Source organism: Scyliorhinus canicula, chromosome 9, assembly GCF_902713615.1.
Source record: "Scyliorhinus canicula chromosome 9, sScyCan1.1, whole genome shotgun sequence".
NCBI classification, from domain to species: Eukaryota; Metazoa; Chordata; class Chondrichthyes; order Carcharhiniformes; family Scyliorhinidae; genus Scyliorhinus; species Scyliorhinus canicula.
Window position 1 is genome coordinate 45,903,474 of NC_052154.1, and position 24,179 is coordinate 45,927,652.

A 24,179-nucleotide genomic window follows, 5' to 3' on the forward strand; every position below is an offset into this window, starting at 1 on the left:
GCCTCTTCCACTCCTCGTCTCCCTCCTTGATCCTCCCCCACTGACTTCTCCCCTCTGAGCAGAAGCCAGTTGTGGAGCAAGAGTCAAGTAGAAAAAGAGTTAGTATAATTATTTTATATTTTCAAATTTATTCTATTTTCAAATTTATTTACAAATGTAGGAATATACAGTATTTCAATTCACAGGGTTTAGTATTTTGATATTTTGTTTCCGTCGGGAAAGGTCCTACAGAACCTATAGCTTTTACAAATGTTGCTTAACTTTTTTAAAAATTAAAGTTGCACTTTTCAGGAACACAACTAGACTACAACATTAAGCAATAAATTATTGTGTCATGATAATTTTACTGATTTGCAAGTCACAATGGATTGTGCTGTTTTAATGCTTAAGAACAATTAAGACTTACTCAGTCTCCTCCCCTTCATCTGGCAAAATATTTCTCGTACATTGAAGCAGATAGTTCCTGAGGAAGAGCCCTCGCAATGGATGCTGCACCCCTCGACACATTTCCACCAGATCCTTAAGAATATCCTTCCTGGACTGAGAAAATGACTTGATGTAGACAACTCCAACAGTGATAAGCAAGTAGCTGAACATTTAACGAAAAAACAAACACACTCAGTTTAGTTACAAATACAATTCAACAACCTACCTTGCAGCAATTTGGGGCCAAGATTCTTTAAAGTTTTGCATGCAACATGTTACAAATATCTGTAGTTTAAAAAAATAAATGAAGTGATCTAAATTGCAATAGTACATTTTAAAATTTATAAGCAGCTGATGCAAACTGAACATCTGTCACGAGTGATTTTCAACATTTGATTAATTTTAATCAATTTATAATCACTGGAAACAATTTAATACAGACTAAATAGATTGACTCCCTGAACCTTATTAGCAATCCAGAAACCAAAAAACAAATTACACCTGGTAAGGAGATGGATGCTTAAGGCAACTTAGTTCATCAGACCCACGTGCTCAAGTGAAGAACATTGCTTTTCCATTGAAATAGTCAATTGCAAGTAATAATGTTCTACTCCTACCAAGTCTCAAGAAGCAATCATGCAGGAACTGCCTTTCAATCTTGTATACAAGAACAGAAATTTCAACTAACTACAGAATATAAATGGGTGGAACAACTAAAACTAGGTTAAATCCATCTCCCAAAACACAATGCAGTTTTAAGATTGCAGAATGGCACAAATGTTGTTGCATTTGAGGTATACCAGCGGTTCCCAACCTATTCCTTTATGTGGACCATAGATCGACATCAAAAGCTTTTTGTGGGCCACGACATACGAAAGTCATTTTAAACATTTTTTTTTCACAAACCCGTACATTAAAGGGCATTAAAAACGGAGCTATTTAGCCTAAACTTGTATATTAACAGGCATTAAAAACGCAGCTATTTCTAAGAGTTTATGATGCACACTCACAAATACATTGCGGATTGTATTACAAAACTATGTTTGCGAAGCAAATCACATTACGAATAGTAACGCAACATCGATAATGATACATACGAGGTACATGTAATTGTGTTTTTTCCCCTTGGACCACCTGCAGCACTCTTGCGGACCCAACCACAGGTTGGGAACCACTGAAGTATACAGTCCACTTTCCCATTATTTGTAGAATGGAGGATACTTACAGCCTTGGAATAATATTGCCAGCATACTGAACAAGCTCATAGAGGTCAGCCACCTTTCGCCCTTTGGCAAACTCATCAGTCAGATAAACTTCCAAATAATGTAATTCATCTGAAATGGCCATGTCTATTTTCGAGTTAAGGGTCACTATATACATAAAACTTTTTTAGTGACCTTACTTTATAATCCAAACTGTTTCCTGGTGCTTGCAGCGTTGAGAACAGACCTGCTATTAAACAGGATTCAGTTCTTTTTTCGGAACTCAGCAAAAAAGACCCTGCCGCGGCTGCACTTACCTTCATTTCCTGCACTGAGAAGCTCTGCTCTTCAGTGCAGGAAGAGATCAGGGTGCTATTTTTTTTAAATTGCCAACAGCTGAAATATTCACATTAATGAGGGATGGCCAAATTCATTTTCATGAAATTAAACAATGCTGCAAAGTGACGTTGGTTTACATATTCTCTCGGTCACTCTTCAAATAGCAGTCACATCTATCTGGTTTGCAATCATTACTTTATCCAAACTACTTATTCCATGCCAAATACATTTGATACGAATTGACCAGAAAATTCCAACAGCATTACAATAGAGAATGCAATTCGACTTATTTGTTCACCATATAATCCATATCCCTGATAAAAATAACATAAATTGTATCCCCAATTTACTACAACCAAAAGCCCAAAATATCCAACATTTTCAGATTCCAAGTATACCTAAAGGGATCAAATTTACAAGAGTGTAGTTATAAATACTAATTTTACATTAGTTTTTTAAAAATAAATTTAAAGTGCCCAATTCTTTTTTCCCCCTCAATTAAGGGGCAATTTAGCATGGTCGATCCACCTTCCCTGCATACCTTTGGGTTGTGGGGGTGAGACCCACGCAGACACAGGGTCAATTTGCAAACTCCACACGGACAGTGACGCGGGGCCAGGATTGAACCCTGATCCTCGGCACTGTGAGGCGGCAGCAGAGCTAACCACTGCATCATTGTGCTGCCCTGTAATTTTACAATAGTTAAATGCCCCTTCTCTCAATTATACTCTACTTTCAGAATTATTGCTAAGTTCCTCAATTATACACCTTAAAATTGATACTAAACAATCAACAATCGCAGCTCACTTCCTCATATCACTCTCCAATCACTCTCTATTTATATCCCCTTCCAAGCTCCAATGTGACTCGGGTGAGTTACTGCAGAAAAGCTATCCCGTAATTCACTTAGAATTGCAGTTTCAAAATACCAGCCATTTAGCTTTTGACCCTCCATCTGTAGCTAGTGATATGCTCAACCACAGACTCACCTCCACCTTTGATGCCCCAGACCCCACCCTCTCTCTCACCCTAGCCATTTCCTCAGTGCAGTCTTCAACTCCACTCCCTTGAGCGCAAGGAATATAATCACGAAAGAAAATGCTGGACAACCAGTTCAGCCAATCATCATCAGGTCTGGCAAGACCACACAATGGACTATACGGCCCGGCTAAAACTAATTATGTTCCAGGATCATCCTGAAATGCAAAATTAGCCCCCAACTTATATTCTTTACTGAAAACCATTATGTTAAACTTCCCCCATCCCCACTTCCAATGTGGACTTCTTTGTCATCAAGATCAAAATCATGCAATTATCTGCCTCTGCCACTTCCCTCCCTTTCTCTAAAGTTGCCCTAGCCTTCTCTCTCATCCCCCTCATGTCCTCTAAGCTCATCCCTTACATGAAACCCAGCTCTGCTCACTCAGCTCTATTTTGACTAAACTGTTGACCGCCCAACTTCCACTCTTGATCCTCAAGTTTTCCCATATCAATAGCTCTCTCTTCAGGTGCCGTCTGTCCCTCCCCTCCTTTAATTGGTCAATCCGCTCAAAAAAAATGATAACATCGACTCCACCCTTTGTAAACAACCACTTCAATCTAGCCTTCCTTTCCCCTCAAAACACCTTGAACATGTTGCCTCGAAATCCATTTTCAACTTTCCCAGAATACCCATTTTTGAATCCTCAATCATGTTTCCACTTCACAAAAGTACCAAAAGAGCACATTAGAGTCACAAAGCGATATTTTATGTGACTGTGAAAAATGTAAACTACCTTCCTCATCATCCTCAACCTCTGAGCCTTTGACAGTCGACCATACCACCTTCCTCCAATGCCTCGCCATTGGCATCCAGCTGGGTGAGACTGCAATCACCTGGCTCTATTTCATCTACTACCTGCAGCTAAAGTATTATTTGAAATTGCTTCTCTTCTTACTCCCACATCATATTGTTCAGAGAATCTAACCTTGGCCCCCTCTCATTCCACATCCACATACTGCCCCTCAGCAATACCATCTGAAAGCAGTGCCAGTTTTCACAAGTATGCTGATGACATGTAGCTCTACCTCACCATCACTTCTCCAGATTCCTCTGTTGCTAAATTATCGGACTGTTTATCAGACATCCAGTCTTAGGACAGAAATTTTCTCCTATTAAATAGTGGGATAAATGAAGCCATTAACTTTGGTCCTTAATCCAAACTCGGTGGCTCTTCCTAGCAACTGATTTAGAAACTAAACAACACTGTTTTCAGACCTTGGTGTCTTACCTGACCCTGATATAGCTTCCGAATACAAATCTGAGCCATCATTAAGGTGGTCTATTTCCACCTCCCGTAACATCAAATTTAATCCCCACCTCAGCTCATCTGCTACTGAAACCCTTGTGTTGTTCCTTTTAGATATGACTATTTTAATGCACTCCTAATGGGCCTTCCACATTCTACCCTCCATAAAGTTGAAATCATCCTAAACTGCAGCCTCTGTCCTTACTCGCATCAAATCCCATTCACCTATCACCCTTGTAACCTAAATTATTTATCAATCTTGTAATATGTTGCGTTGATTTTAAAATTCTCATCCCCGTTTTCACATCCCTACACATTCTGGTCCCTCCTAATGTCCTTCAAGGAAGGAAATTTGCTGTCCTTACCCAGTCTGGCCTACATGCGACTCCAGACCCACACAGTGATGTGGTTGACTCTTAACTGCCCCCCACTGAAATGTCCAAGCAGGCCACTCAAGGGCAATTAGAAATGCCCAGCCAGCAACGCCCACATCCCAAAGAACAAATATTTTTTTTAAAAATCAGTCATCTCCTCCTTTGTCACAGCCCTCCATCCAATATCTGTGCTCATCTAATCCAGTTTCTTGAACATTCCCAATTTTAATTGTTCCACTACTGGTGGCTGTGCCTTCAGTTGCCTAGGGCCTAAGTTATATAATTCCCTCCCTAAACCTCTCGGACTTCTAAAAATCTCTCTATCGTTCTTTACAATGTCCTCAAAATCTACCTCTTTGAACAAGCTTTTGGCCATCTGCCCTAGTATCACCTTTTATGGCTCAGTGTCGAATTTTGCTTAATAACATTTCTGTGAAGTGCCTAGTGATGTTTTGGTACTTTCAAGGAACTACCTAAATATAAAACGTTACTGCTGCAAAATATTGCTCAACTTGTTACAGTACTGAAAGGATACAGAGCTCATAGTAACTCTTCGGTGATAGCATGGAAGTGCGCAGCTCACCAAGCATATTCGAAGCATGTTTTAGTGCATCCATCAATTTATTCTTGTCCTTAATTGCAAAACATAAAAGAGTAGTTATTGGAAATTAAGCAAATAATTAATCATGGGTTTTTAAAACAAGAAATATTTTCTATCATTAGAATAAACAAGCTGGCAATGTCTGGGCTTTGCTATAGCTATTACCTGTCCTTAGAATGAAAAAGATTTTAAAACACTGCGCATAATTGAAAACCATACGCCAATATATTAAAGTTCAATGAAAATTTCTTCGGCTATGCAAGTTCAAAATTTCAGTACACCTGACAACCTCAGTAATTTTAAACACAATGCTAATCACTATAATTGACAGCACACCTCAATTGAAACCACAATGAATCTTGTATAAAAGCAAATTACTGCGGATGCTGGAATCTGAAACGAAAGGGAAAATGCTAGAAAATCTCAGCAAGTCTGGCAGCATCTGTAGGGAGAGAAAAGAGCTAACATTTCGAGTCCGATGACTCTTTGTCAAAGCTGAATCTTGTAATGAGTCACGTCTACAATTAATATAATGCAGAGGAAATATTATTTTTGGAGTTCTCATAACCCAGTCATTTTTTCTTACACATTATATGCAGAGAGAACATACCAATGATATGCCTGAGCAGGCGTTAGATTAAATTTTTTTCCCATATTGCCAATCAGGTTAGTTCACTCTGAAGAATGTTAATTTAATATCTTGTGTTGCAATAAAAGTAAAGTACATTAGAAGTAAAATGATTTATCCTCTAATTCAGAATTATCCAGAATAGTTTTATCAGGATGGTTCTAGTACAGGTTTAAAAAGATGAAAGATTGATGTTGCTCTACCGTTGTCATCGAATTCCAAGGAAAAACAACGTTCGATATGTTAAAAATTCCCGATGTCCAAAAAAAATAATGGATCCCCTGTTGCACTAACTTTATAAATTGGAGGCACCTGGTTCTAAACCCTTGTGTGCAGGATAAATGCTAAAGTAGCCCAACTAAGGTGGGAAACTGCAATAAAAAATTATTTCCCTGTTCAAATCCTGTTGGAGATGTATGACATTTGCCTACGACGCCCAAATGACAGCCTGCCAACATTAACAAATATTACTAATAGGCACTCGAGATAACCAGAGGACCGTTGGTGCTGAAGGAATTATACTTTGGTACATACTAGTTATTTAAATGAGGGAAAGAGGGCAAAAAAAAGTATTTTGTAAACCAGAAGAACGTGACATCTATAAATATTATACTGCAAATGTTGAAGTCATGCTGCACCCCATGACAAAGTAAATTTTACTCTGGTAACGTAGTATTACCCCAGAATTAAAAAAAACATTTTTTAAAATAAAGATACCCAATCTTTAAAACATCCTGCAAAGAATTGAAGTCTGATTTCCACAAGGTTATTAAGAAATAAATTAGTCTAAGAATCAAAACTAAAGTAGCCCGATATACTAGTAAATGTACAGACACATTCAGATTAGGGAACTTAATATCCATGAAAAAAAGTCAAAGAGAAACAAGAAAAAAAGTGAATAAATGAAAAACAAGAAAATATCAGAGGAACATTTAAAGCAATCCAGATCATTAAAAAAAATTGTAACTACTCTATTTATGCAATAAAGCTTGTCAAGGGTTGTTAATCCTTCACCAGTGATCTAGAATTACCAATTACTGGGGTACTGCATTCAGTTTTGAGTATCAAGTGTCAGGAAATATATTTTGGAAGGAATACAGTGTAGTTAACCATAATGATACAAGGACTTAAAGGAATAAATTATAAAAGAAGCTACATAAAATTGGCTCACGTTTGCTCGAGTTTAGAAGGTTGAGGGGTTATCAAATTAAGCTATTTAAAAGCTTAAATAGGGGCAGCAGGGTAGCATGGTGGTTAGCATAAATGCTTCACAGCTCCAGGGTCCCAGGTTCGATTCCTGGCTGGGTCACTGTCTGTGTGGAGTCTGCACGGCCTCCCTCTGTGTGCGTGGGTTTCCTCCGGGTGCTCCGGTTTCCTCCCACAGTCCAAAGATGTGCGGGTTAGGTGGATTGGCCATGCTAAATTGCCCGTAGTGTCCTAATAAAAGTAAGATTAAGGGGGGGTTGTTGGGTTACGGGTATAGGGTGGATACGTGGGTTTGAGTAGGGTGATCATGGCTCGGCACAACATTGAGGGCCGAAGGGCCTGTTCTGTACTGTTCTATGTTCTAAAATAACAGATTATATTACGTAGATAGAGAGATAAACTATTTCCTCTGCTGAAGGAACCTGAATCAGAGAGCATAAACTACAAATTAGCATTAGGTCAATTTGGAGTGAGATGAGGAAGTACTTTTCAGTACAACGGGTAATAAGAGTCTATAACTCACTTCCCCAAAAGACTGTGGATACACAATCAATTGAAACTTTTGTCCGTAACTTCCACAATGTGACAATCAGCGGCAGATCACCACTCTGAACCAACTTACCTGCACTAAAATTCTAGAGCGCCTGCCTTCCCCGACCTCCCACTCAAGCTAGGTGAGACTCAAGAAACAAATTGCTTCCCCGGTTCCAGTGGCAAAATGAAAATGGAGCAGATTGAAGGAAGACTCACCCCATTTTTACGGCACTGACTGCCGTAAAACTGGTAGGCTTAAAGGTCCCATTGAAAGAAATAAGGCAAGTTTGTAAATGAATACGATGTGAAGGTGTGTGAAGGGGTGAATGCAGCTGTCAGGTCGGCATGGTGTTGTGGGGGTCAGATCGAGGGTGCTGACTCGACCTGGGCGTTTAGAATAGTTACTGAAGTTAGAAGTGCTTTTATTTTTTATTCCTCGCAACTCTTTCAGTGTAACTGAATGTAAAGCTGGCAGCACCATAGAATTTACAGTGCAGAAGGAGGCCATTCAGCCCATCAAGGCCCTTACAAAGAGCACCCTGAAGCCCACATATCCACCCTATCCACATAACCCCCACTTAACATGTTTTGGACACCAAGGGCAATTTAGCATGGCCAATCCACCTAACTTGCACATCTTTGGACTGTGGGAGGAAACCGGAGCACCTGGAGGAAACCCATGCAGTCACGGGGAGAACGCGCAGACTCTGCACAGGTAGTGACCCAGCCGGGAATCCAACCTGGGACACTGGAGCTGTGAAGCAACTGTGCTAACCACTATGCTACCTTGCTACCCTTAGTCTAAAGTTAGTGATTTAAATAGTTTCGTCAGATGGTTCCCAGCACAGCACTTTTCGCCATGGGAAGTTAGCCCTTCTGGACAATTGCTGTGTGAACCTTTACTGGGGAACTTCGAAAAGGGATTCCCCCCATCCCCCCTACCACCTTTTGGAGCCAGGACGTCACAGGCCTTTGATGATAAAAATCGATGTTACTGAATTGTGGAACAGGATCGAGGGGCTCATTGCGGAAACCCGATTTTGAATACTAACTAGACCATTGAAATACAAGTAAACCACCGCGATAGAAATGAGAGTTGTTAAAACGTCATTCACGTAAAATGTATTGCTCGTTGTTATGGTCCGAGCTGATGGTACTTCTGGATAGTCAGATCCCAAAGTGGACCTCAGTTCAATAGATAGTGACTTTTATTTTTTGTTTAGAGACGTGGATGAACAGAGTCGCAGGACTGACAGTTAACATTTAACAGAATAAAACACTTATTAAACAAGAAATGATTAACTATAATACACTACTCCTTCAGCCCAGCTATACCTTCACAAATGCAACCTGTGAGAAGAACACAAGTTCAATATATATCTTGCACTCTTAACGCTCCAATAAAGTACACAGACCATGCAAACCAACAGATGAAATGTAGTCAGACATGGCACACAGAAACCAAGTAACATATGCCACCCAAAAACAACTTGTGGATTTCTCATCAAATCTTCCCAGATGCTTGTTACACTGTGATCCAACTTATCTCACTGGAACTCTGACGTTTACACAAGGGTTTCTAATCACCACTCTCGAAAGACACACTTTGAAATTTCACACAAGGCTCTCGGATGCCTTCTCCAAGGATCCATACCCAGGGTTTGAACTTCTTTTGGTATTCCTCTGCCCTGGAATACCACGTGTATTCAAACTCTCACACAAACATACCAACAGAATACTACTATATCACAGGCTGTATTAAAGTGTCACCAACCTTAGGATTACTTCAGATGTCCAGCTTCTCCTTAGCCAATGTTTCCAGGTCTGCACCGTGCAGCTAGTTTTTAACTGGGAGCCTCTCTCTCTCCTCCAAACTTCACTGAACAGAACATTTAGGGGCTGGTTTAGCTCACTAGGCTAAATCGCTGGCTTTTAAAGCAGACCAAGCAGGCCAGCAGCACGGTTCGATTCCCGTACCAGCCTCCCCGGACAGGCGCCGGAATGTGGCGACTAGGGGCTTTTCACAGTAACTTCATTGAAGCCTACTCGTGACAATAAAGCAATTTTTCATTTTCCAGATTTCTGTTCTTGGTTCCTTTAACTACCTGGAACTCATTCCTGGATTTCTGACTGTTCCTTAGCTTCTGGGACTCACTTGCTGTTCCTCAGTCCTGCTTATACTGACTTTTTGTGGAAATTTCTTTGCTTCTGGGTTATGGGCTGCAGCTGAACCAAAATACTTCTGCTTTTTAGTGTGGGACCCTGGTTGCTAAACAACTTAAGTTGCTTTGTGGGTTAGCCCTGCTGCCTCACAGCACCAAGGTCCCAGGTTCGATCCCAGCTCTGGGTCACTGTCCATGTGGAGTTTGCACCTTCTCCTAGTGTTTGCGTAGGTTTCGCCCCCACAACCCAAAGATGTGCAGATTAGGTGGATTGGCCTTGTTAAAATTGCCCCTTAATTGGAAAAAATGAATTGGGTACTCTAAATTTAAAAATAAAATTTAAAAAAAAACTTAGTTGCTTTTAACCCCCTTCAATTGTTTTTATGTCGTAAACCCTTAATTACAATGCAGACAAAGTTTAAAGTGAAACTAAAGGCCAGACATGCCAGCACCCATGTTTAATATGAAGCTAAACTTTTAACCCTTTCTTAGCATATTACACAAAATTAAACTTGTACTTTAATTTTAATGCACAATAAAAAATGTAGATTACTTAAACTATCTATTTCCTAACATTATAGAATGTAACTATATAGAATTCAGAGCCAACAGAAAATCACTGGTTTATCAAAAGGCATGGGTTCAGCACCACTGAGAACTATTTATTTGCTTTTCTGAATGACATTATGTAACGGTCTGGTCACTGCTATCCTCTTAATTCTTCTCAGTGTGCCAGCAATAGCCACACTAATTCTATTGAGGATCACCATACCAAAGAATTTGTCCAGGAAAAAGTAATGCAACACTAACTACAGGTTAGGACAATGGAACTGAGGACTCAATTAAACTGAAATCTGGATTTTTCTTTACCAGAAATGTTTGTTTATTTTTTTAAATTTCCACCATTGTGATTTTTTTTTAAAAAGCAGAGATCATTTTTTTCCTATAGCAACTACCAGAAACAGCAAGATCCCACATCTGAAGATCAGCCATAAGAACAGCAACCATATCTTCAAAGTTACTTCAAGACATGACTGTTCCAAATAGAGGATAGAAAGAAGAATTGTTTAAATTAAAACTATGTCTGGCTTCGATCCATGCCAAATATTGTATTAACTTCAGGACACTGAAGCACTCAATTCAATTATTTTTGACCCTTCTCACTTGTACAATAGGATATTGATCTAGTGCTTCCCGAATGGTGTTATCCAGCACCAGGAACTGTTTTGCAGATTCTTTTGTGTAGCCAATAAGTTTTAGTTAAACTGATGAACCTTTATAAACACTGTTTTGGCCTCAGCTGGAGTCCAATTCTGAGAACCACACTAGAAGGGTGTGGAGGCAGAGAGAGTGCAGAAAAAAGTTAGCAGAATGATTCCAGGAATGAGGGGCTTCAGTTATGTGAATAGACTAGAAAAGCTTGGGTTGTTCTCCTTGAAGAAAGCTTCAGAGATTTGCTAGAGGTGCTCAAAAATCATGAGGCTAGGACAGAGTAGGTAAGGAGTTCCCATTGCAGAATAGGTAAGGAGTTCCCATTGCAGAAGGGTCGAGGACCAGTGGACACCGATTTGAGGTGACTAGCAAAAGAACGGAAGACAACGCGAGGGAAAACATGGCTACTGGCAAGTGGTTAGGATTTGGAATGCACTGCCTGAGTGTGCAGGCAGGTTCAATATAGACATTCAAAAGGAAATTGGGCAAGTACCTGAAGAGGAAAAATTAAATTTAGGCTTCCGGGGAAAAAGCGAGGGAGTTGGACTAACAGAACTGAGCACTTGCAGAGAGCCAGCATAGACATACCTGGCCCACTGGCTTCTTGTGTTGTGGCCATTCTAGGATTCCTTTTTCAGTGATGCTTATGCGTTAATTACTAACTTACACAAATTAATCAGGTCAATTTGTCATTAATTTTGTTAAGTAAAAATGAACCCAAGGTTATGAAGATACCTATTAGATTGATGTATAAAATGAAGAGTTTATATCTAAATATGGCCAGTGATTCAACGTATTGTACATTTAGCCAAAAGTAGAACTGAGTAATAAAATCATTCCACTTCTGAAACCAATTCATTCCAAACAATGGAATGTTAAACTTTTTCAATCTTTGTAAATAATGCCTCATGTAGATAAAGCTTCTGAAATTGGAGAGATTCATGAAGATTTTGAAATTAATTGTATAGTTTCTGAAAGCAAAGCCCCAAGTCTTCTCTGCTTGCCATTGTGTTGAGTTCGCAGACTTAAACGGAGCTTCATAACCTTCTGTACAAGTCTCACTGAATTTTGGGGGACTATTTGTGTCAAATTTGGTGACGATTTGATTTGAGCCCGACACCATACATAAATATCTGCACTGGAATCATCAGGAAGCCAAACCTGGAAGAATGACCAATTTTCCTGACTTTACCCAAAGAGATTAACACCAATTATAACAACATACTCTCACCTCAGCTAACCAGCTAACTCAGCAGAAATTACTGCTTTGCATGGCGTACTTATTATTTAGATAAACTATCAGCAACTGGGCAAGCCCACATTTTTTTCTTCTCTATCTTGCAAACAATATTCATCATTGCACAAGTTCAGCAGCTTTCTTACCAAGCATCGCTTCATCTGGAACGACTGGACCTTCACAGTCTGTACAGCTTCATCAAGAAGCTTTTCCTGCTCATCCTGGGGTGACTGTTGAGTTGTCGGCTGATAAAAAAGAACAATATTACTCAAGATGAACTGTATTTACTTGGGAGGAGTGGTTGGATGAAAAAATATGCTTCCTGTTGTAACTTCTACTTTACAATGCTTCCTGTTGCAATTGCTACTTTACAACTATGTTTTTACATCTACGATGAGAACATAGCAAATACTGTACAGATGAACAGTAAAATTTACTCATTTTAATATCTTAAAAGCAGGTCAATGTTACAAAATGCACAACACCCCACACACAAAGTAGCATGAATTTGTTAATAATTACTAAACTCACCAGGAAATTGTCCATTCAAGTGTAAGTGAAGCTTTAACAACACAAGTCTTAATTAAAGCCAGCTATCTCTGGCATGCATGGAGTCTCATTCCTTCAGATTCTAATTTTAGAGACTTTAAAAAACATTAAAAGTTACTTCTCATTTTGGTCTCATCCCTTTCCTTTAAACCCATCTTTTTGTCTCTCATCTCTTGCTTTCTCCATCTCGCCTTGCTTTTTGTGCATGATTTTACATCGAATTAAAAATTTTAACCTAGACTTTCTGGTTTTCACTCTGCATGCCTTAGTAAGGATTCTTCAATCCATCTGGTTCAAGAAACAGCAGTTGCTCGTCCTGTAAACACAGATTCCAGATCCCCAGCAAAAGGGCATCATGTTGGATCAAACTCAAAATGGCCACACGTTGCTGCACAAAGGCTGGTGTGAAGTCTGTGCATAACTACAACACAGTGAACAGCAAGTAACCTGAAACGGTAATAGAACAAAATTCTATAAATTTTAAAAAGGAATTGGACAAGTACTCAAAGATAAGGAACTTACAGGATTGCAGACAAATGGCAGGGTTGTGAGAAGAAGCACATTCAAAGAGCCAGTCCAGGCACAACTGACCAAATGGACATTCTCTGTGCTGCAAATTGCTATGTTTCTACTGTCGCACATTAGGACTGAGAACAATGGATTGTGAATAACACAGCACATGCAATGCCATATAAAAAAGGCGATCAAAGGAATGAACTGCTTTTTAAAAGTTCATTCTTGGGATGTGGGCATCGCTGGCTAGGCCAGCATTTATTGCCCATCCCCGAATGCCTTTGAGGAGCTGGTGGTGAGCTGCAATGTTGAATCATAGCAGTCCATGTAGTGTAGGTACACCCACAGTCCTGTGAGAGGGATTTTGACCTAACAACAGTGAAGGAACGGCAATATATCATGCATCAGTAGTGGAGGGAGTGAATGCTTATTGATGGGGTGCCAATCAAGCAGGCTGCTATTGCCCTGGATGGTGTCAAGCTTCGAGTGGTGTTGGAGCTGCAAGTGGAAAGTATTCCTTCACATTCCTGACTTGTAGATGGTGGACAGGTTTTGGAGAGTCTCAGTTGTGTTTCACTCTCTTCTGCAAAAAGTTAAACACTGATGCCAATGTTTTGCATCCCAAGCGGGGTGCAAATCCATGGCTTATTTTACCCACACCTACCAACCAACACCTTCTTAAGCGTTTGTTCTCCACACCACTACCAAGTTCAAGAAGCTCCTCGGCAAGTTTGAAGCCATCCGTTCAGATATCTGTTATTTCTTTTTCCTTTCAGTTGTCAAAGCCACCCTCATTTCCCCAGCCCTAAACCAGCAGCTCTAGTTTCCAGCCAATTTTCCCTCATGCCCTTTAAGTTTATCTAATCTATTTCATTTCTACTCCATTGACCCCACCCCGCCCCCGCCCCACCCCCTTACTACTCTCTGAGTAAAGAACCTACCTCTGACATCTGTCCTATATCTATCTCCCCTCAATTTAAAGCTATGTCCCCTCGTGCTGGACATCACCATCCGAGGAAAAAGGCTCTCGATGTCCACCCTATCTAATCCTCTGATCATCTTGTATGCCTCAATTAAGTCCCCTCTTAACCTTCTTCTCTCTAACGAAAACAGCCTCAAGTCCTTCAGCCTTTCCTCATATGATCTTCCCTCCATACCAGGCAACATTCTTGTAAATCTCCTCTGTACCCTTTCCAATGCTTCCACATCCTTCCTATAATGTGGCGACCAGGACTGCACACAATACTCCAAATGCGGCCGCACCAGAGTACATACATGTGCAGAGGAAACAATATTTAAACCACTGAGCAGTCACACATGTACCAACTAAATCATGAACACATACTTTTATCCCATAAAGCAGTGCTCACCAAACGTATCAATACATTTGTCAACAGCTCAGTTACAATAGACGTATGACCGGCTCGGTATCCTACCTTCTTTAACCACCATGTCAAAAGCACTGGAAACGTTTTAAAACACATCTTTAACATTTCAATAATCTAACTTTCCAACAAAAGACGACTGCAAAGCAATACAAGTATAGCACTTTCTCTAGATATGTGACATGAACATGTGACAACTACTGCAACTTTACTTCATTCAATCTACACTTGCATAGAAACTAGGAGGAGTAAGCCAATCAGAGCCATTTAATATCATGGGCAATCCTCTATCTCAATGCCATATACCCACTTTCTCCCCATACCCCTTGATGCCATTAAAATCTAAAATAAATCTCTTTCTTGAATACATTCAATGACTTGGCCTCCACAGCCTTATGTGGTAGAGAATTCGGCAGGTTCACTATCTTTTGAGTGAAGAAATGTTTCCACGTCTCAGTCCTTTTTAAAAATAAATTTAGAGTACCCAATTATTTTTTCCAATTAAGGGGCAATTTAGAGTGGCCAATCTACCTACCCTGCACATCTTTGGGTTGTGCGGGTGAAACCCATGCAGACACGGGGAGAATGTGCAAACTCCACACGGACAGTGACCCAGGGCCGGGATTCTCAGCGCCGTGATTCTCAGCGCCGTAGGCAGCAATGCTAACCACTGTGCCACCGTGCTGCCCCTACGTCTCAGTCCTAAATGATCTACCCTGTATCCTGAGACTGCATCCCCCGGTTCTAGATTCCCCAACCAGGGAAAATATCCTTCCTGCATCTAATCTGTCCAGCCCAGGTCTCAATCAGATCTCTTCTCATCCTTAACTCTTAGTGAATAGAGGCCCAGTAGAACCAATCTCTCCTCTTAGGACAGTCTCACCAACCCAGTATCAGCCCAGTGAATGAACTCTGCTGCACTCCTTCTATTGCAAGTATGCAGTAGGACATCCCCATTTCTGAACTCAAATCCTCTTGCAATGAATGTCAACCTAAATTTGCCTTTCTAATTGCTTGCTGCACCTGCTTCTCTACTTTTATTGACTGGAGTGAGTACAAGGACACCCAGATCCCTTTGTACATCCACATTCCCAATATATCACCTTCAAATAATAGTCTTCTGTTTTAACCATGTTGTGCATCTGCCATGTGTTTTCCATTCAACTTATTTAAATCTCTTAAAGCCTCCTTGCACCCTCCTCACTACTCAATTCCTTCCAGGTTAGTGTCATCAGTAAACTCAGAAATGCTGCATTTCATTCCCTTATTCAGGTCATTTAAAACACAACATTATATTTGGTTAGGTCTAATCAAATGTCTCTTTGAAGCTAAAATGTCTAATATTGGATGAATTCATACAAGCCATCCAAGAGGCTGCTAACGTTCTGGCTCCAGATGCCTTTGTGGAGAGCTCCTTCTTAATACTTTGAAATGTAACCAAAATCCAAACCTGGACAGTAATGCACACAAGACACTGATTGACTGTAAGCACGATAATAAACAGTTTTTTTTTTAAAAAAGTGCAATTAATATATTATTCTCCTTAGTTGCTCGGCAAATATTGCAATAGTCAGGAAATGGGTAGTCTGGGAGGGGTCAGTGTAGGAGTCGATGGAGGTGAGCTCCTGTAGGGACACAAGTTTGGGGGCACTGTTAACAGTGCATCTGCCATTCTCACCAGCCAGGTAGTGGTGGCAGCCCTGAGGGGTCGGGGACAGAAGCAACAGCACAAGGGGCTGGAGGGGGGCACCGATATGTGGCAACCACCAGTTTGCTCTGGGGGGGGGGGGGGGGGGGGTGCGTGGATGGGGTGTTTAAGAGGGTGGCAACAGGCAGGGATCATTGATTTGTTTGTAGACAGGAATTTTCTGTGCTTGGAAGAGTTACAAAGAACAAAGAAAATTACAGCACAGGAACAGGCCCTTCGGCCCTCCCAGCCTGCACCGATCCAGATCCTTTATCTAAACCTGTCGCCTATTTTCCAAGGATCTACTTCCCTCTGTTCACCGCCCATTCATATATCTGTACCAGCCTCCCCGGACAGACGCCGGAATGTGGCAACTAGGGGCTTTTCACAGTAACTTCATTGAAGCCTACTCGTGACAATAAGCGATTTTCATTTCATTTCATCTTAAATGATGCTATCCTGCCCGCCTCTACCACCTCCGCTGGCAAAGCGTTCCAAGCACCCACCACCTCTGCGTAAAAAAAACTTTCCCCCTCTCACCTTGAAATCATGACCCCTTGTAATTGACACCCCACTCTTGGAAAAAGCTTGTTGCTATCCACCCTGTCCATACCTCTCAATTTTGTAGACTTCAATCAGGTCCCCCCTCAACCTCAGTCTTTCCAACGAAAACAATCCTAATCTACTCAACCTTTCTTCATAGCTAGCACCCTCCGGACCAGGCAACATCCTGGCTAACCTCCTCTGCACCCGCTCTAAAGCATCCACATCCTTCTGGTAATGTGGCGACCAGAACTGCACGCAGTATTCCAAATGTGGCCTAACCAAAGTCATATACAACTGTAATGACCTGCCAACTCTTGTACGCAATACCCCGTCCGATGAAGGCAAGCATGCTGTATGCCTTCTTGACCACTCTATCGACCTGCGTTACCACCTTCAGGGTACAATGGACCTGAACTCCAAGATCGCTCTGTACATCAATTTTCCCCAGGAGTCTTCCATTGACCGTATAGTCCGCTCTTGAATTAGATCATCCAAAATGCATCACCTCGCATTTGCCTGGATTGAACTCCATCTGTCATTTCTCTGCCCAACTCTCCAATCTATCTATATTTTGCTGTATTCTCTGACAGTCCTCCTCGCTATCTGCAACTCCACCAATCTTAGTATCATCTGCAAACTTGCTAATCAGACCACCGATATCTTCCTCCAGATCATTTATGTATATCACAAACAACAGTGATCTGAGCACGGATCCCTGTGGAACACCACTAGTCACCTTTCTCCATTTTGAGACATTCCCTTCCACCACTACTCTGTCTCCTGTTGCCCAGCCAGTTCTTCATCCATCTAGCTGGTACACCCTGAACCCCATACGACTTCACTTTTTCCATCAACCTGCCATGGGAAACTTTATCAAATGCCTTACTGAAGTCCATGTATATGACATCTACAGCCCTTCCCTCATCAATTCACTTTGTCACTTCCTCAAAAGAATTCTATTAGGCTTGTAAGACATGACCTTCCCTGCACAAAACCATGCTGCCTATCACTGATAAGTCTATTTTCTTCCAAATGTGAATAGATCCTATCCATCAGTATTTTCTCCAACAGTTTTCCTACCACGGACGTCAAGCTCACAGGTCTATATTTCCCCGGATTATCCCTGCTACCCTTCTTAAACAAAGGGACAACATTAGCATTTCTCCAGTCCTCCGGAACCTCACCCATACTCAAGGATACTGCAAAGATATCTGTTAAGGCCCCAGCTATTTCGTCCCTCGCTTCCCTCAGTAACCTGGGATAGATCCCATCCGGACCTGGGGACTTGTACACCTTATTGCCTTTAAGAATACCCAAACAACCTCCCCCTTCCTTATGCTGACATGACCTAGAGTATTTAAACATCCATCCCTAGCCTCAAAATCAGTCATGTCCCTCTCCTTGGTGAACAAGGATGCAAAGTACTCATTAAGAATCTCATTCATTTCCTCTGACTCTACGCATAAATTCCCTCTTTTGTCTTTGAGTGGGCCAATCCTTTCCCTAGTTACCCTCTTGCTCCTTATATACGAATAAAAGGCTTTGGGAGCTTCCTTAACCCTGTTAGCCAAAGATATTTCATGAACCTTTTTAGCCCTCTTTATTGCGTGTTTGAGATTCGTCCTACTTTCCAGATATTCCTCCAAAGCTTCATCAGTTTTGAGTCGCCTCGATCTTACATATGCTTCCTTTTTCATCTTAGCTAGTCTCACAATTTCACCCGTCATCCATGGTTCCCTAATCTTGCCATTTCTATCTCTCATTTTCACAGGAACATGTCTGTCCTGCACTCTAATCAACCTTTCCTTAAAAAGGTATTGGAAATTTATACGGAGCTGATGGACTGGGAGGGAACCCTGATAGGGGAGGTGAAGCAGAAATGGGAGGAAGAGTTTGGTAGGGAGCTGGAGGCTGGGTTGCGGGAGGATGCCCTGAGGAGAGTTAACACGTCATCATGCGCCAGGCTTAGCTGTATACAATTTAAGGTAGTCCACAGGGCGCACATGACTGTGGCCCGGATGAGCAGTGGTGGAGGATAGATGTGGGCGGTGCGGGTTGTCCCGAGACATGTCCACATGTTTTGGGCCTGTCCAAAGCTTGGGGGATTCTAGCAGGAGTTTGCCAGCGTTATGTCGGAGGTTCTGAAAGCAAGGGTTATCCAGAGTTCAGAGGTAGCGATTTTTGGTGTGTCAGAAGACCCAGGAGTCCAGGTGGCGAGAGGGGCTGATATCTTGGCCTTTGCCTCCCTGGTAGCCTGAAGACAGATCTTGCTAGCATGGAGGGACTCAGAATCCCCAAAGTTGGGGGTGTGGGTGAGTGACATGGTTGGGTTTTTCAGACTTGAGAAAATTAAGTTCACCCTGAGGGGCTAGTTGAAGGTTTGCCCAGAGGTGGCAGACATTTGTTGATTTCTTTGGAAGGAACTAAGCTGTCAGCAGAGAGAGCGAGAGAGAGAGAGAGAGGGGGGGCAGGGGGGAAGAGAGAGAGAGAGAGCGAGAGCGAGAGAGAAGGGTTAAACATAGATGGTAGGGGGAGGCAGACAAGATTGGGATGGGTTGGTGGGGAATTTTTGTTGAGGTGTTGTTTGTTGTTTAGTGGGGGTACAGCGTGGATCAAGAAAACACTTTTTGGTTTCCTGCACTGGGCCAGAAGCATCCAGGTTCAATAAAAACTTCAGATCCGTAATGAGGTGCTGTACAGATTGTTTAAAGTGATTACACTGTTGCAGAATAGTGCCGGGAGTGCAAGAAAGAGACTGAACAATTCAGAAAGAAAGTTACTTAGACTTTGTTCAGAGACAGATGATGAAGTGTGCTGTGACCACGGCTTCTAAAGCACAGACACTGGTTGCAATCGTCTTATCTCACAGCCTAAGACCATATGTATACAATTGAGTCTCTCTCCAAATCATATCAAAAACCTTCCAAATCAAATTATAACCTCAGAATATATGCTTTAAATTTGCACTCTTAAGAAATTAAGGAAACAATGCTTGTTTTCAAGTGCTTAGTCCCAACACACACTGATGACAATACTGGAAATGTGACAGATAAAATGCTTGTTATAATTGAAAGAAATGAATGCATGAGAATAAATTATAAAGCTCAAGGAATAAAAGATGTAGCAATGTTAATACAAAATTTGACATAGGATTTTCTGGAAGGAGGAAAGTTTATAGTAGTGTTCCCCAAGGGTCTGTATTGAGAAACTTGCTTTCCCTGATATATATCAATTATCTAAATCTTGATGTGCAGGGTACAATTTCAAAAGTTTATAGATGTCACAAAACTTGGAAGTATTGTAACCTGTGAAGAGGACAGGGTAGGACTTCAAAAGGGCAGAGACAAATTGGTGGAGTGAGCAGATAAAGTTCAATGCTGCGAAGTGTGAAGTGATGCATTTTGGTAAGAAGAACAACATGGAGACACAATATAAAATAAGGGGCAACATCTTAAAGGGGTGCAGGAGTTGAGGAACCTGGGTGTTTATATGCATACGGTGGCAGGATAAGTGGAGGGCTTCATTAATGGGGGCGTAGAGTACAATTATGCTAAATTTATGCAAGACACCAGTTACACCTCAGCTGGAATGAGGTGGGATTGTGTTTCTGCAACAAAGTGTTAACGCTAACGGAGAATCCGTGGACTTTCACGACAGAAAAACCACACCGTACCTGGACTGATTCTGCTACCGTTGAGGGGCTAGCACCAGTATACACACACACACACAAAATACACTCGATTCCACTGAAAAATGGTGCGGGATACACCGGGTCTGTGATCGACACTTGGCTGACAAGCTGCAACCGCACATACACATTGCACTCCCTAAACACATTCATCCCAGCTAAAGAAATGGCACTGGTTGTGCTGGAGTTGGCCCGCACAGCTGATGGGTCAGCTGGGGCCAGAGGGTGTGAAACGCATTGACGCCGTTTGAGGTGGTGGAGAATCGCAATTTGCCATCAAATCAGCACCTGCTGAAATTCTGGGGTGGGAAGCTATTCTCCACCAAATCGCATTTCCCAATTTCGGCATAGGCTAATGGAGAATCCCGCCCATGGTTTACAGCATGTGAAAACATACAAGAATGGATCCAGTTATGAGGATAGATTGGAAGGGCTGGGACATTCATCTTGGAAATAAGGTCAAAAAAGATTTGATAAGAGGGGTAGATGGGGAGAAACTGTTCCTGCTCATAAAAGGATCAAGAGCAAGAGGAAACAGATTCAAAAGTGATTTGCAAACAAAGCAAACCTGATGTGAGAAATAACTTTTCACGCAATGAGTTGTTTGGGTCTGGAATGCACTGCCTTGAAGTGTGGTGGAGGCAGGTTCAATTGAGGTATTCAAGAGCGCATTGTTAAGTACAGGGTTAAGGCAGGGGAATGGCACCAAGTCATGACGCTCGTTTGGAGAGCCAGTGCAGACACTATGGGCCTTCTTCTGTGCCGTAACAATTATGTGATAAGCAAAACAAACTGAATATTCAGCTTTCATCTGCAGGTTAGAGCTAGAGGAATTTCCTGTTAGCTACATCTTGATGAAAAATGTGGGGTGTATGTTCTGTTGAATTGCAGGAGACAGTTAGCAACAAATACATGATGCTCCATGACCATTATACAGGTATGGGGAGAGGGTAGTAGAGTTGAGGCAGGTCAGTCATAATCATAATGAGCAGGCTCAAAGAGCTGTACAGTCTACCAGTGGCTCTATATGTTAGATTTAGAGTCTAAATAGGCATTCTGGTGTACAAACATTCTAAACACACATATACAGATAGACAGATAAAAACAAAGAAATGAAAGATGCTGAGGATCACAAACAACCTCATTACAAGATCACCTCAATTAGATGAGCTCAATACATATTATCAGTTTGTATCTGGCTTGGAACACTTACTAGAAGTGACAGAGGTAAAGCTCCAACAGTACTCATGCTCAATGTAAATTAAGATTCATCAGCAATCAAGACAAGTCAAGACTTACCATTTTACTCAGTTGTGCCAATGACTCACGTCAATGGATTGTATGGATACAAATTGAAATACGAAATAAAATTACTGATCATTTCGGATCCACTGCATTCTGACACAAGACTATACCGAATTACATGATGTTGTGATTTGGGGCGGGGAAGGAGACATTTTTGATGAGCAAGACGACGATTTGCAGGTCACCCTCTTAACAGAACTCGTTCCAATTTGTCGGCGAATTTATTGGGTCTGAAGCGATGCCGCTGCGTAAACGGTATCGGGTTCAATTCCTCATTTCGGGGCTCAGGGAAGAAAATGGTTCAAACATAAAACACGAAATAAGACGCTCGCAACCTCGAGGCCTCCGATACCTCCGCCATTGGAGCTGCTAAAAGCAGGCCATTTGCACGCTGACCTCCCCTTCCTCGTCTGCAGCCCATCGGTATAATGTTAGTCCCTTTCCACCTACCACCAGCTCCTGTCAGTAGACGAGCTGTCCCTGATGCAGGCCAAGACCAAGCCTAACAACGCCCATTTACAACACTCGCGCTCTCTCCCCCCCTCGCTCTGTGAGTGCACGGTCGGAATCTGACCGTCGCCGCTCCCAACAGCCGGGCCCGGGTGTTGGTAAAAGGCCGAGTCCACCCGATTCCAAAACCTGATGTGCCAACACTCACCATGATGATGATCACGGCTCAATCCAGCTAACACGGCCCCGGGTCACCTGACGCTCACTCGGGCTCTCCCCTCCCTCCAGGAACAACCGGAATAATTAGCTGAGCCGCCCTACCACAAACTCCACCACCTCGAGTGATTGAAGCCCGAACGGGCCAAACATAGGTCGCGGCTGCCCATGCGTCAACGGAGTCGGAGGCGGGACAGTTATCGCGGCTCTGATTGGACTGCCCGGACAAGCCGTTCCGGGAGCAGCGATGTTTCTAACGAATGGGAGGGGCTGAAGCCCCCGGGTTGAATGATTGACATTTAAACTATCTAATCAACGACCGGGGCGGCTCAGGCTCGTCACCAATGACAGCTGGCGAGCGGTGAGAACGCGCGCGATCTGGAGCGTGAGCCTCGATGAGCGCCGCGCGGCAGCCGGAGCGTTAGTGGCGGCGGGCGAACGAATTTAAAAATGGATCAGGAGGTAATTGCCAGGCTGTCCGTCAAGCTCAGGATCGAATCGAGGAAACTGATCCGGTGAGTGGGGGAACTTGTCCGGATGACTCCTGCCAACCGCCACTTTGGAGCCTCGGCATTGCGCTCTTTCCGACTCAACCCCGGGATCTGAGCACTATTTGCCCATAAAAATACTGCAGATGCTGAAAATCTGAAATAAAGACAGTAAATGCTGGAAAGACTCAGCCGGTCTGGCAGCATCTGTGGAGAGAGTGTGAATTCTTCAGAGCAGAAGAGTCAAAGCTGGTCATCATATTGATGATGGGGTCCTTGATAACATAACTCAGTCCGTTTCTTTAACTGTCAGTGTGTGCACAATTATGTGGTGGTGGTTCATGGGTTGCACCTTGTGTTTGTGTTTGTCTTCCTTTCCAGCGATTACTGAAGGCTTGGTGCAGAAGGTTGGACAAAATTAAGATTAGCAACGCCCTCAGTCGGTGTACATGAATTTATCTATAATGTAAATAGAAACAGAAAATGCTGGAAAAATGCAGCATCTGTGGAGAGAAACTGGGTTGGCGCTTTGAGACCGTGTGACTAGTAAGTAGGTAGTCCACATCATCAGTGATGTAAGCTCACGTGATGGGCATATATGGTGAGAGATGGTCCTCCAACAAAATGTTCATGGACCAAATCTTAACCTTACCAGAGTGATTTGAACAGTCAGAAGACCTGGATTCAAGCTGAGAAGTGGCAGACCAGGTTTAACACGTGGAGAACCAGTTTGGGACTAGCAAAGAACATCCTAGATTGTTTCTTGACTGTCGTGATTGGATGTCGGGCCCAAAAAATAGACTTGAAGGGAAAGAATCTATGCAACAGGGAAATGACGTAGAGATTCAGTTACCTGACAATATTTTCAAAAACTTGAGCAAAAAGGAGGACGGTAAAGAGAATGAAGCTGACCTATTTAGCCCATTTTCTTTAGTAGAAATGCAAGAGGCTGATCCTGAGTTGACAGAGCTGTATCCAACAGCTGACCCAGAGACTGAATCCGGACCAGTACCAGAGAGTTACTTTTAAAAGGCAAAGTGCTAATGAGAAAATGGAAGCACCCTCAAATATCAGCAGATGTAGAGTGGGCCATAGTAAAAGTGGTAGGTCCACCTGACTATAGTACCGAAATTTAACAAGAGG

At 42.2% G+C, this 24,179-nt stretch overlaps 2 protein-coding genes across 4 annotated transcripts in view; one reads left to right on the top strand and one right to left on the bottom strand.

The window, feature by feature from the left end:
- vps35 (VPS35 retromer complex component) overlaps positions 1-22,707 on the bottom strand; it is a 67,530-nt gene extending 44,823 nt beyond the window's left edge. The window contains exons 1-5 of one of the 2 annotated variants that reach the window (XM_038806634.1): positions 22,541-22,707; positions 12,356-12,454; positions 5,165-5,261; positions 1,652-1,775; positions 407-589 (exon numbers count right to left, since the gene is read on the bottom strand). In XM_038806634.1, coding sequence (XP_038662562.1) covers positions 407-589; positions 1,652-1,775; positions 5,165-5,261; positions 12,356-12,454; positions 22,541-22,543 — 506 coding nt within the window. In that variant the 5' untranslated portion in view covers positions 22,544-22,707. Of the gene's footprint in view, positions 1-406; positions 590-1,651; positions 1,776-5,164; positions 5,262-12,355; positions 12,455-21,876; positions 22,305-22,540 lie in introns of those variants that run through there. The other variant, XM_038806635.1, reaches the window with a different exon arrangement.
- Positions 22,708-22,904: 197 nt separating this feature from the next.
- The window catches only part of orc6 (origin recognition complex, subunit 6), a 35,294-nt gene continuing 34,019 nt past the window's right edge, over positions 22,905-24,179 (top strand). For both annotated transcript variants that reach the window (XM_038806636.1, XM_038806637.1), the window contains exon 1: positions 22,905-23,063. In XM_038806636.1, coding sequence (XP_038662564.1) covers positions 22,999-23,063 — 65 coding nt within the window. In that variant the 5' untranslated portion in view covers positions 22,905-22,998. The remainder of the gene's footprint in view (positions 23,064-24,179) is intronic.